Below are 13,333 nucleotides of genomic sequence, written 5' to 3' on the forward strand. Positions count from 1 at the left end.
CATGGGTTCCCACTGTTGGAGGAGAAAACTACAAATATGGAAGGGGAGAAAACTCAAACCCTGGGGCATGTTGGATTGGAATTGAAGGTATTGGTGTGAACTAATGATCTTCAAAATGTAGAGATTATTAGTATAGAAATAAAGAGGATAATGTATGTAGAAAAAATTATATAACAATTATATATATTAAAGTTTATTTATTAAATTTATATGATTATATAGTATATATACATTTTTATATATGATACATACATAGTTCATTCACTAAATCTTTACACTGCTGAGAGGGCCTTGCAAACAGTAATAATGACCACACCTAATTCTCAGATCTTCATTTCTGAACACCATTTTTCACTAAAACAGACAAGGGCTCCTTGGGGAAACAACTAATTTCAGGGCTGAGAAGGAGAAAGTACAAAATGAACCTGAAACGCCTTATGTCAGAAAGTGATGAAGTGTAAGAATTATAGGATTGTCAAAGATCAAAGAGGTCAGCTAGGAAGGGGCTCCCAAGGCCAAAATCTGGGGCTATCTGAGCATCAAAATAAGTAATGACAGCAACGGATTCTAACTCAGGAGATAAAATAGAAACATGAAGATTTAATCCATTGATGAGGAGTAAGTTAAAACTCCGATGAGATATGGGATGTTTACACAGTCTCTAAGCACCTCTCAAAAAAAGAAGTTAATTAGTGCAACAGGAAAACAAATAACCTTAGAGTGGAGAAAACTTGCAGACTTTAGTCCAGTGATCAAAGTTAACATTATCAATAACAGGAAAATTAAAATCCTGTGCCAGCCCATGAGATGCAATGGGAAGAACACAGCTTCATTTCTGTGATGCTTTTCTCAAAGACACATGAGTTTCACGATGATGAAATATCAGACAAACCCAAATTGAGAGACTTTCTACAAAATACAGACAGAGATATTACATATAACTAGATGCAATGAGTAATTCTGAACTAGATTCTCTTGCTCTAATGGATATTACTGGAAAAATTGGGAAAACTTAATGGGGTCTGAGGATACTGATGCTGATTTCCTGTATCGATGGCTGTATTGCAGGTACATAGGACAGAAATGCACATTAAATATTATACACATATAACACATATTTAGGGTGATGGGGCATTGTGTTGGCATTTTCAAGTGGTTCAGGAAAAAAAGTCTTTTGTGTTGTACTTAAACATTTTTTGTAGGTTTGAGATTATTTCAAGAAAAACTGTAAGGAGAAAAACTCCAGTGCAGGGGGACCATAGAATCCCACCACCTTCCTGTGTATGTTTGACGTCTCCATATGCGCCACTCTTACAGCCTCTCCCAGTCAACTATGATGCTGTCACTGGACCAGCCATCTGAAGAATCAATGTCACGATCTCAGGCAGCCCTGTGTCCAGCTCCACGCTTGGCAGGAGGTCTGCTTGAGGATTCTCTCCCTCTCCCTCCTGCCCTACCCCTGCGCTCTCTCTCTGTCTCTCAAGTAAATAAATAAGCCTTTAAAAAAAAAAAAAGAAAAGATTGTTTTTTTAAAAACATGAGCTAATGGTAACCCCAGTTCGCCGTGCGTGCTGGCCCTCCCACAACCGGCTAAGGTAGGATATAGCCACACACCAATAAGAGAGCGCAAGTACAAAGATGAGCACATAGCTAAAAATCAATACACTTGATAAAAGCCAAAATTTTTAAAGGGAGACCCCCCCCAACTCTATAGCCAGATGAATTTCCTGGATCATTTTTTAATTTTGGTAAGTCAGTCGCTATAGAAATGAAAGCCTTCGAAGTGCCTTGAGGGTCAAAGGTGGATGACTATGAAATCTGCTGTTAAAGCATAGATGTCACACGGCTGTATTTTTACTAGGATTATTGTTTTTTTTTTTAAGATTTTATTTATTTATGTGACAGAGAGACAGCCAGCGAGAGAGGGAACACAGCAGGGGAGTGGGAGAGGAAGAAGCAGGCTCCCAGCGGAGGAGCCCGATGTGGGGCTCGATCCCATAACGCCGGGATCACGCCCTGAGCTGAAGGCAGACGCCTAACGACTGCGCTACCCAGGCGCCCCTAGGATTATTGCTTTAAAAGTGATCCAGTTACAAAGTTCCACTGGTTTTCTGTGCTCTGCCTCTTATCCTCATATTCTCGTAAGTCCTCTTATTTTTAGCACGTGACTTTGTAGAATGCAGAGGTTTTTGGAAATGCATATAATATTATATCCGAAATGCCTGTATTTTAATAGGGTAGCAATTCCCATATACAAATTGAAAACAAACCAAAGCCCTGTCACTCTTTCTCCGGCCCTGCCCTTTCCCCATTCAGTCGTCCTGAATGTGATGAAGTGTAAGAAGAATTATAGGATTGTCAAAGATCAAAGAGGTCAGCTAGGAAGGGGCTCAGAACCAGACGGAACTGAGTCTAACCCTTATTCTGATACCTACTAGCTACTAGTTACCTCTGATGATGCCATCCCCCGGAGCCTCAGCTTCCTCGTCTGTTACGGAGAGGGTCGAAAGGCCTTTCTGGAAGTCGGCCAGAAGACAGCCAATCTCTGTGACCTAACTCAAGTGCCGATAGCAAGTGTCCCCGAAGAGGTCCCTCCCACAGGACAGCACTTTCCAGTAGGGACTAAGCCTCACTCCTACAGATGCTCAAGGCCGTGAACCAGAACCTCCAGGGGTGGGGCAAGGCTGGTGACTCTTTCACAGTCCCCCCAGATGACATGATACCTGGTGAGACACACTGCTGTAGAGAGGTGCTTCCTTGCAGACTGCTAGCTTCCCTCGTTCTGATTCCGTGTTCAATAGCAACTGAGGGCACAGTACTCATGGGGCGAGAATGCCTGCGGTCGGTAGACAGTCTGGTCTGCTTCACAGCTGCAAATAGCAAAGTGACATCCCGTGTTTATTCAACTTGCTAAAACTCACTGTGCCTCAGCTTCCTCAACTGTAAAATGGAAGGGATAACAGCACTTAACTCGCAGAGGTGCTGTGAGGATTTTATGAGAGCTATATGGAAAGTGTTTGGAACAGTGGCTGGCCCAGAGCAAGTGCTAGCTGAGTGTTCACTCTTAGTACTATACATCAGGCTCTATGAGGTTGGTTACATGTCACTCTGCCTTTGAAAGCCAGTGCTGTGTGGGCATGCACAAAAGTAACTTCAGAACGAGCCCCTGAAGACTGGCTGATTGACCAAGTTCATATTACTTGGAAGGGATCTCTCTGGGCAGCCAGGGCCCTTCCTTAGGTGATAATATACACGCCTCATCTTGCCACATGCCTTGATATTTGAAACTGTAAATAAGGATTGTGTGAAAAACTGTTTCAAATGCCTGACAAGTGTCTAGCACACGATCTTCCCTCAAACAATGGTGGCCTTTGCCTCTCTTCTCAAGCACCTTAAGTCTTTGAAGTGTCGGCTGGAAACCACGCATTGGGAAGGGAATGCCCGGCAGCCTAAGAAGACCGTGAGAGCTAAATTTGACTATAAGCGAGCCTGCAACCATCTAATTCCCACTGTTTTTGGATTGAAATTAATTCATCAGGAGACTGTAGCCTTACCGGCTGATAATGTGATTTGAGACTCATGTAGGAGAACCCCACCTTGGAGTACGGACCACCCTTTTCCCACTTGTAAACCTCCTTGTATTCCTTCACAATGCAGCCCAAACATCACCTCCTCTTTGGAGCTTTCTTGAACTCCCGCAGGGTCCCCGCTGTGTCCATCTCATGTAATTATGTTCCTGTCTGTCGCCCCCATTAGTCTTTAGCTCCTCCGAGTAACAGTGCCTTGGTGACCTTTATACACCCGGCAGCCAGCACAATGCTTGGTACATAGTAGGTGGTCACAAAAGACTTGTCATTGAATTAATGCAATAGGTCCTGATTTAAGGTTATTGAATTAATGCAATGAATCCTGATTTCCCCTTATTTTCTTACATGAGCCTGGAGCTAAGGCATGTAATCCTTCAGAGCCTTTCCAGAACAGAGACAAGCCAGCCCCAGCTGGGGGAGGTGGCCACCTCCCCTTCCACAGCTTTGTCAAGAACATGCTTGTAGAGCCTTGCACCGTGAGGCCTGGAAGGCACCTCGAAGTATGTAAAGGACCAGGAGATGACCTTGGGCAAGAAACGTGACACCAAACAGTATTTATTCAACGGACATTTATCCAGTGCCAGCCCATGAATGAGATTCAGTTCTGGCCCTCCCAAATCTTGCAAGCCTAGGCAGAAACAGACCTTGGCAACGATGGCAGTGTGCGACCGGTGCTGGGACAGGAGGGAGCACAAGGCCATGGGAAGGGACAGGGAGGAGAGGACTTGGAACCTGTGGCAGGAGAGACAATGTCAGAGGTGAGAACCCACTGTGGGTCACGCTGCTTTGAGGAGGGAAAGCCACCTGTTCTGTCTGACAGCTGGAACAGGAGGACTGCCTCCTCCTCTCTCAGGGGGGCCCCATTTTGGGGTATAACTGCCAAGAGCATCCCCACCGTCTTCCCTGAAGCCTGTCGACTGACCGCCAGGCCCACTATGGTCTGTCTGACACTTCGCCTGGAATATCCATGGGCTACCGGGGAAGTTTCTGTCCTGTCCCTAGCAACCACTAGAGACAGTGCTTGACCCTACTGTGGCCACAGGCAAGGGGACCCCCAAGATCTGACCTACTCCCCTCTCGCCCCCTCACCTTGCCTCACCTCTCCTGGGAACAGAAGAGGTGTGTGGTAAGTAGACACCAACCCGCGAGGCACGCGCTTTACCCCAGTGTGAACAAACCCCACATTCAAAAAAATAAGAATTTCCACTAACGAATTTATTATTCCTGATAGCTTTTTGAATGAAGCGAAGAATTTAACAAAATACACAATATATATATATATTTTTTAAATCACAAGTGGATGATACATTTACAGCATTGGTTTCCTGATTATCCAGAAAAGACAATGACATCTGTTTGATAGGACACTGCACGTGGGGGAGCCCAGCCGCAGGGCCGTGAGCCCGAGTCTGGGACACTGGCTGTGCTCTGACGGTGGGCGACACAACAGGCCGGCGCGGGAGCCGTGGCAGGGCCGCAGAGCAGCGCCAGCGCCAGGCGGGACCAGGCTGGTGAGTCCAGGGTCAGGTGTCAGGAAGCAGGGGTGGTCGTGCCCCTTATTCTCCGGAGGAGTCATCATGAAGCGAGAACGTGGGACCGGCTGGAACAAGCTCCCTTGTGTGCACACGTGTGCATTCACTTCTATCAGCGCACACTTCCTTCACTAAATTAGCAAAGGGGTTTGGGTGGGAGTCATGAGTCTACAAACCTATCAGAGAGAGCAGGGAAGGGAAGCCTCAACCTATCAAAACAGGTACCCGGATTCAGGGGGAGTGAGCACCTGCTGGGAGGGCTCCTGAGCTGGGGGGGGCGGGGGGGCGGTGAAGCCCAGGCTCCGGCCCAAGGAGCTCAGACATTAGCCTAAGGATAGGCTAATGCTCCGATAACTGCCGTGTGGCCCGTGAGGAGTGTGGGACAAGGTGACAAGATTGTCCCCACATGTGGGGGAGATCAGGGTCCAGTTATAGGCACCACTAGGACTTGAGACGGGCCTGTTGGGACAGGTAGCGGTGGAAACTGCATCCCAGCCAGAGAGAGAAAGTGAAGAGCCCCTAAGGAGGTGTGTGGGGGAGTGGATGGTGGCCCTTGCAGAGAGTTTCTGGAGGGTACAGCAAAGACGTGGGGAGGAGCTGGAAAGGGGGCTTGAGGCCCAAGTGGGTCCTGAAGCAGGAGTTTTCAATTAGGTTGGATAAATAACAGGGAGTCCTTCGTGGACTCATTCATTCAGCAAATATGTCCTGTCCACCAGCACCCCCAGGCGCTCCCCGCGGGGCCGTGCACCTGCTCTCCTGCGGCTGGTGCGGCCTCTGCACAGCCCGGACCGCTCACAACCAGGAGCGCCCCCGCCAGCTACAGAGGGAGGGGAGGCCAGGCTGGGAGCTAGGCATGGCAGTAGGAAGGGGTCACTTTGCGGGTGAGGGCGCTTGGCAGGGTCAGTCACCAGTAAGATGCCCTTAGCCGAGTCCTCCAGCAGATGACATAGGGAAGAAGCATTCCATCGATGCCAGGAATGGAGGGACAGAAAAATGGGGCAAGGAGAGCGGAGGCAGGAGGCCGAGGAATGAACACCAATCTTCCCCACCCCAGCCCTGCAGCACGCGCCGGTCACGGGTCAGCGGGGCCGGGGGACTCCCGCCCAGTGCTCCTCTGGTCTTCTTGCCTGTAGTCATCCTCCTCTTCCTGCTCCGTGTGAAGCTCTCTCACCTGCTCTGGAGGCTTCTGGTAGATCATCCGATTCCTGAGAGCAGTGAGGACAAGAGGGGAAGGGTTTGCACTCACTCAGGCTGCGGGAGCTGGGCCTCGTGCTCCTTATGGCAAAAGCAGCCATTGGCCCTGCCACCCTACCCGTCCGGACGCGAAGGGACCCTGGGCTAAAGGGCTGGCTCAGTGCACAGGTAGGTGGCACAGACTTGCTATGCTCATGAGCTCAGAAAGTTCTAGGAACAGGATGGCCCCACTGGACCACGAGGACCGAGCCTGTGCAGGACACTCCGCCCCACACTTGTCCCCTGCACAGGCCACAGGGAGCCTGGGGAGCTGCGGGCCCTACAGTCAAGCGCCAGGACTGCAACGCCACTTGGAGGCAGCTGTCCCCAGGGCTGGTGTGGGTGGAAAAGGCCACGAGGAGCTGCGACACTTCCTCCCACTCTGCTCAGATCGCGGCCCACAGGCCGCCTGCAGACACTCACGGCTTTGTGTCCTCGGCCTCGTCCTTCCCGCGACAGCAGCAGCAGTAGACGCCGACGCCGATGAGGATGAGGGCTGCAGCCAGGCCGCCCGCGATGCCCGCGTACAAGGCCACGTTCATGGAGGCTGCGAGAGGCAGAGCAGAGAGCTGCACCGCCCGACTGCGGCCCTGAGCCCGGGCCTCGGGGGACAACGAGCCACGGGGAGGGACGCCGCTGGGCAGGTGCAGCCCTCCTCCCGGCCCAGGGAGTGCGGCCGGCTTCTAGGGACACTCGCGGAGGGCAAGGCCTTGTAGACAGGGGACCAGGCGGGTCTAGAGACTACTGTCCAGGCCAACGGATGTGTGGCCAACACGCCCTGGGCTGCCCAGGCTCCTCAGAGGTCCTCAGCTGTCCGCCGTGCTGGCTGCGACTCCAGCGTGTCCTTGAGCTGGTGGAGGTGACCCTCCCCAAAAGATAAGGTCCAGACTCTGTGGCAGCTGCCTCTGGACACTTCCCTCCTGCGCACTGAGTGGCCCTCGAGGCAGGTAGGACTGAGCAGGTCCCCAGGCTCTACTTCCAAAGAACCGAGGGAACTGGACTGACCTCTGGGCAAGGGAGCACCTGACTGAGGGCATCCCAGCCACCCTGCCAGTGGGTAACCCTAAAGAGGCTCCCCAGTTCACCCCCACAAGGTCTCTCTCAGCTGCCCCTTTGGACCCCAAGCCAGTGATCTTCGGGCCTTGGTCCACTCCCCTCCCCCTCTCCCTCCCTCCACCCCCCAACCCGCTCTTACGAGGTCTGACAGCCACGGTGATGTTACAGGACTCGGTCCCCACCTCGTTGCTGGAGGTGCAGATGTAAAAACCCGACATGTCTGTGGAGATGTTCTTCAGAGACAAGGTCTGGCCCGTGACTGGGAAGGAAGGACGGTCAGGGTGAGGAGCGCAGACACCACGGTTCAGGGGAAACACCTAGGAGTGGGGGCGCCTGGATTCCTGGGTGGATACAAGCGCTGCCTTTGAACTTGTCCGAGCCTCCTCTGTCCTGTGGGGAGAGCATCCACCTCGAGGCCTCCCGGGACGATTGCAGGCGGGATGCACCATTCCCGAGGGCTGAGAATTCAGTCAGGGCCCCTGGCTCTGCCACTGATGGATTTTGTGACCTTGGCCCAGGAACGTAGCTTCGCTGACCCTTAGCTTCTTTATGGATAAATAACAATGGTCCGTGTGAGGCACGGTAACAGCATAAAATGGGGTAATGCTAATTCAAGCCCACATGAGGCACCTGATTGTAGGAAGCGCCCCCAGGAAATGTAAAATGCGTATGTGTTACATGAAAATGCTTTATAATTAGAAGATACGCTTCTAACCACTTTTATGATCTTCAGAAACCGAATCCTTTAGCGTGGACTCATGGAAGAAGTCTCTGAGCAATCAGGAATGGTCCAATCGTCCTCGTGAGAAACCTTTCCTGCTCAGTCTGTGAGCCTATGCATTTCTTCACCTTGAAAGGGAGAGCTTTACGCTTAGACATCTTTACAGGCCCTGTCCTCAGAGATGCTTTGTCATAACTGCTATTCTGAATGGAGAGTTAGAGACCTTTTCCTCCCAGCAGCCGCGGAGTTAGCCTCGTGAGGGCCTGCTGCCACCAGGTGGCTACATTTCTTCTGGAGATGTTGGACCTGGCAAGTGGGACCCCAGTCACTGCACGGCTCAGACGTTTCAGAGGTGGCTCCTAGCTTCAGTAACAAGTCTAGGCCTTCTCTGACTCACTTATTTCGCTTAGTGTTACACCCTCCAGCTCCATGCTTTTGCAAATGGCAAGATTTCTTTCTTTTCTATGGCTGAATAATATTAGGCCGCATATACATAACTCTTCTTTATCCATTCATTGGTAGAGAGACACTGGGCTGCTTCCATATCTTGACTATTGTCAATAAAGCTGCAATAAACATGGGGTCCATGTATCCCTTTGAATTGTTGTTTTTGTGTTCTTTGAGGAAATACCCAGTAGTGCAATTACTGACCATAATGTAATTCTGGTTTTGACTTTTTGAGGAACCTCCATACTCTTTTTCACATATGTGGAATTTAAGAAACAAAACAAATGAGCAAAGGGGGAAAAAAATAAGAGAGACCAATCAATCAAGAAAAAAGATGCTTAACTATAGAGAACAAACTGATGGTTACTGTGGGGGAGGGGGTGGGGGATGGGTGAAACAGGTGATGGGGATTAAGGCATGCACTTGAGATGAGCACCAGGGACTGTATGGAAGTGTTGAATCACTATATCGTACCCCTGAAACTAATATTACAGCGTGTGTTAACTAACTGCAATTAAAATAAAAATGTAAAAAAAAATTAACAAGTCCAAGCTTCTTAATGTTATCACAGGTTAGAGGTCTGGTCCTGCAATCACCTTAACTTTATCGCTCAGCCTCCCCCACCCCACCCCCAATCTCTCACAAGATTGTATCTGGCGTGGATTTCCCTTGTCTGACGTGCTGCTCCGTATACTTCCTCAAATGTGAGGGCCTATGACTTTGTCAGCAATCTTGTATGGTAAGTGGAACAAATATTCAATGTCCAATGTCACAGAGGTAACCAGAGGCTTAGACACCTTAAGGGACTTGCCGAATGTCACAAAATTAAGAAATGATAAAGCATCATAAAAATCCTGTTTTAGGTTCTAGAACTATCGCAATGGCCCTAAAGCAGATGAAGACAGTCTCTGTCCTGACATGAGGGCTGACAGACATGAAACCAGGGCGATCACAGGGGGATTAGAGTTAGAAATGGAAATGCTATTTGAGTTGATAGCAAGGGAGTTTAATCTCATCTGAAGGGTCCTGGAACGCCAGTATAAAGAACAGAGAATAAAATAAAATCATCGTAATTTCACCAGCTAGAAATAACAGCCGATGGTTTAGGTTATTTTCTTCCAACCTTTTCCAATGTACTTTCTTCAGATGCTTCCCTTGAAACCCACAGCTGTATTTTCTGGATACTCATGCTCTATAAAATGCCTACTGCTCCTATCCTAGAATTTCACGCCTCAGGATGTTTTCTGGAATATTGCTTACATGTGACATTAACATGCGGTTCTAAAAAAGCAATCCGTGACCAAAGCAAATTTTGAGATCATTGAGAGAGGGTCAAATACATTTTTTAACAACAGAACTCTTAGAGCTTCTAATCTGCTAATGAGCCCTTGGTGTCCCTAAATGGAGGTTATAGTAATAGTGGACTTATTTTCTTTTAAATGTTTTTAAAATTAAAGTTAGTTAACATACAGTATGTTATTAGTTTCAAGGGTATAATTTAGTGATTTATCAGTTGCATATAACACCCAGTGCTCATTACATGAAGTGCCCTCCTTAATGCCCATCACCCAGTTACCCCAACTCCCCACCCCTCTACCCTCCAGCAACCCTCACTTTATTTCCTACAGTTAAGAGTCTCTTATGGTTTGTCTCCCTCTCTGTTTTTATTGTTTTTTTTTTAAATCTTGTTTATTTATTTATTTATTTGACAGAGAGCGTGCAAAAGCAGGGGGGACCGGGAGAGGGAGAAGCAGACTCCCCGGTGAGCAGGGAGCCCAATGTGGGGCTCAATCCTAGGACCCCGGGACCATGACTTGAGTCAAAGGCAGACGCTTAACCGACTAAGCCACCCAGGTGCTCCTTCTCTCTGTTTTTATCTTATTTTATTTTATCCATTCTGATACCCTGTGTCTTTTGATTGGAGCACTTGGTCCATTTACCTTCAGAGTAATTACTGAAAGATAGGAATTTAGTGCCATTGTGTTACCTGTAAAGTAACTGTTCCTGTAGATTGTCTCTGTTCCTTTCTGGTCTTCGTTACTTTTGGTCTCTCTGTTCACAGGGTCCCCTTTAATATTTCTTGCAGGTCTGGTTTAGTGTTCACAAATTCCTTTACTTTTTGTTTGTCCTGGAAACCCTTGATCTCTCCTTCTATTCTGAATGACAGCCTTGCTGAATAAAGTATTCTTGGCTGCATATTTTTCCCATTTAGCACATTGAATATATCATTCCAGTCCTTTCTGACCTGCCAGGTCTCTGTGGACAGGTCTGTACCAGCCTTATGTGTCTACCCTTGTAGGTTAAAGACCTCTTGTCCCGAGCCACTTTCAGGATTTTCTCTTTATCTTTCTAATTTGCACGTTTCACTATAATTTGTTGTGCTGTTAACCTATTTTTGCTGATTTTGAGGGGAGTTCTCTGTGCCTCTTGGATTTGAACGCTTGTTTCCTTCCCCAGATTAGGGAAGTTCTCAACTATAACTTGTTCAAAAAAACCTTCTGCCCTTCTTTCCCAGCTCTTCTTCTTCTGGGACTCCTATACAATGAATATTATTTCAGTTTATGGAATTGTTCAGTTCCCTAACTCTACCTTTGTGATCTAATAGTTTTCTTTCCCTCTTCTTTTCAGCTTCCTTGCTTCCCATAATTTTATCAATATCACTGATGCGCTTTCCTGCTTTGTTCCTTATTTCTATGGCCTCCACTTGGGACTGCATCTCGGTCGTAGCATTTTTAATTTCAGCCTGACTAGATTTTAGTTCTTTTGTCTCTACAGTAAGGGAGTCTCTAGTGTCTTCTGTGCTTTTTTCAAGCCCAGCTAGTATCCTTATAATTGTTGTTTAAAATTCTAGTTCAGGCATCTTAGTTATATCCGTATTGATTAAATCCCTGGCTGTGAGTACTATCTCCTGTTTTTTCTTTTGGGGTGAATTTCTCTGTCTCATCATTTTGTCCATAAAGGAAAAGAAAAAAGAAAAAAAAACCAACAAAACAGCAATAACAATGACGACAAAGAAAAAAAACCAACACTAGATCCTGGGTGTGTTTTGTTCTGCTTGTTAATAGAAAACAAGAAGGAAATAAAAAAATATAAATATATTTTATATATTTATATATAATTTTAAAATATGTAAAGTATATATAAAAATAAAAATTTAAAAAGAACAAAAAAGAATTGGAAAAAAATAAGAAAAAAAATCATAAAAAACTAAAGAATAAAAGTACAAAGGATGCTCGATACTATTTTCCACTGAAAGAGCTGAAGCCTCGCAGCCCTCTGTGATCAGTAAACTTGGTGAGAGCTGGTTGTTTGTGCTGGTCTTCTGGCGGAGGGGCCTGTCAGGTGAACTTCCCCTGGTGGAAATGTGTCTCCAGGGCACAGGGAGGCCGGGCTTGGTGAAAGTGGCTCCGGACTCCACTAGGTGGCGCTAGTTTGCTCCCTGAAGGCTTCAGCCCTGATGGCGGGCTGATAGGGCAGGCCCCCGTCTCTAGCCCCAGAGCTGAGAAATTTGTGCCCCCCACTCTTCAGTGGTCCCTCACAGAACAGCAACCAATCACTCTTGTCTCCCCAGTTGCCGTCAGAACTCTGTTCACCCTGCTTGTGTCTGAGCTTTTTTATCTCAGTCAAGTGACTGAGTTTCAAAACTCCAAATTCTAGGGACTCCCCCAGTGCAGACCCACACTGTTCCTCCTGGGGAGGGTCTCCCCATGCTTCTGCCTTTTGCTGGACCCAACCCAGGAGAGCAGTCACACGACCATGCAGCATTTCACAGTTCATGGCAACACAGCAGAAAACCAGCACCTAGACTCACTGTTCTCCGCTGGCTTCCACGTCCCTAAGCCTGGGAAGAGATCAGCACTTAGGTGCAACCCCTTTGTCTTACAACCCAGGGGATCCTCAGACCGTGCTGTCACACCTGGGATCCCACCCTGCTTTACTCCTGAGAACCTTTAAACCAGGTACGTCCCCATTGCAGCAGACTTCTAGAAGCTCTGATTTTGCACTCTCCCTCTCCAGCGCCGTATACTCAGCTCTGCCACACTGGGTTCAAGTCTCTGCACCTCCTACCTTCCAAAAGGCGGTTGCTGTCCTACGTGTAGACTTGCAGTATTTGTTTTCTCAGAACCTCCAACTATCTAGTTGCATTTGAGGGATGAGACAAACTTAGGGCCCCCTACCCCTCTGTGTCTTAACTCCTCTTCCCTAATGGTCTTATTCTCTAAACTAATTGGATTTTTTTTTTTATTTTTAAGAGGCATCTTGGGGCACCGGGATGGCTCAGTCAGTTGAGCGTCCAACTCTTGATTTCGGCTCAGGTCATGTTCTCAAGGTTGTGAGATTGAGCCCCAAATCAGGCTCCACACTCAGCTCGGAGTCGGCTTGGGATTCTCTCTTTCCCTCTCCCTCTGACCCTCTCCTGCTTTCCCTCTCTCAAATAAATAAATAAATAAATAAAATCTTAAAAAAAAAAATAGAGGCATCTTGAAGGAACACACTTTGGGAAATGTTCTGTGACCCTGGGAATACTTATGGGGACGATAACTCTTATCAGATTCCCACTACCTTAGAGTGTGAGATTCAGTCTATCAGGACAGAAGACTTCAGACTGCCTCCAGGACCTTTCCAGTTATCAGAGCCCAGCTTTGGACTCCGGGCCTTGTTCCCCAAAGGAAACGGTGGGCATTAGAAGCTGGTCTGGAATTAACCAGCGCATATCCAGTGCCACCAGATCTGCTCTGATTCTGAGTTGGGGCTCC

At 47.9% G+C, this 13,333-nt stretch overlaps 1 protein-coding gene across 1 annotated transcript in view; it reads right to left on the bottom strand.

Annotated features, from left to right (window-relative positions):
* Positions 1 to 4,827: 4,827 nt before the first annotated feature.
* Positions 4,828 to 13,333, bottom strand: part of GPA33 (glycoprotein A33) — a 56,295-nt gene continuing 47,789 nt past the window's right edge. The window contains exons 7-9 of the mRNA XM_034667642.1: positions 7,548 to 7,667; positions 6,776 to 6,899; positions 4,828 to 6,324 (exon numbers count right to left, since the gene is read on the bottom strand). Of these exons, the coding sequence (XP_034523533.1) occupies positions 6,192 to 6,324; positions 6,776 to 6,899; positions 7,548 to 7,667 (377 nt within the window). The 3' untranslated portion in view covers positions 4,828 to 6,191. The remainder of the gene's footprint in view (positions 6,325 to 6,775; positions 6,900 to 7,547; positions 7,668 to 13,333) is intronic.

Source organism: Ailuropoda melanoleuca, chromosome 8, assembly GCF_002007445.2.
Source record: "Ailuropoda melanoleuca isolate Jingjing chromosome 8, ASM200744v2, whole genome shotgun sequence".
Lineage (NCBI taxonomy): Eukaryota > Metazoa > Chordata > Mammalia > Carnivora > Ursidae > Ailuropoda > Ailuropoda melanoleuca.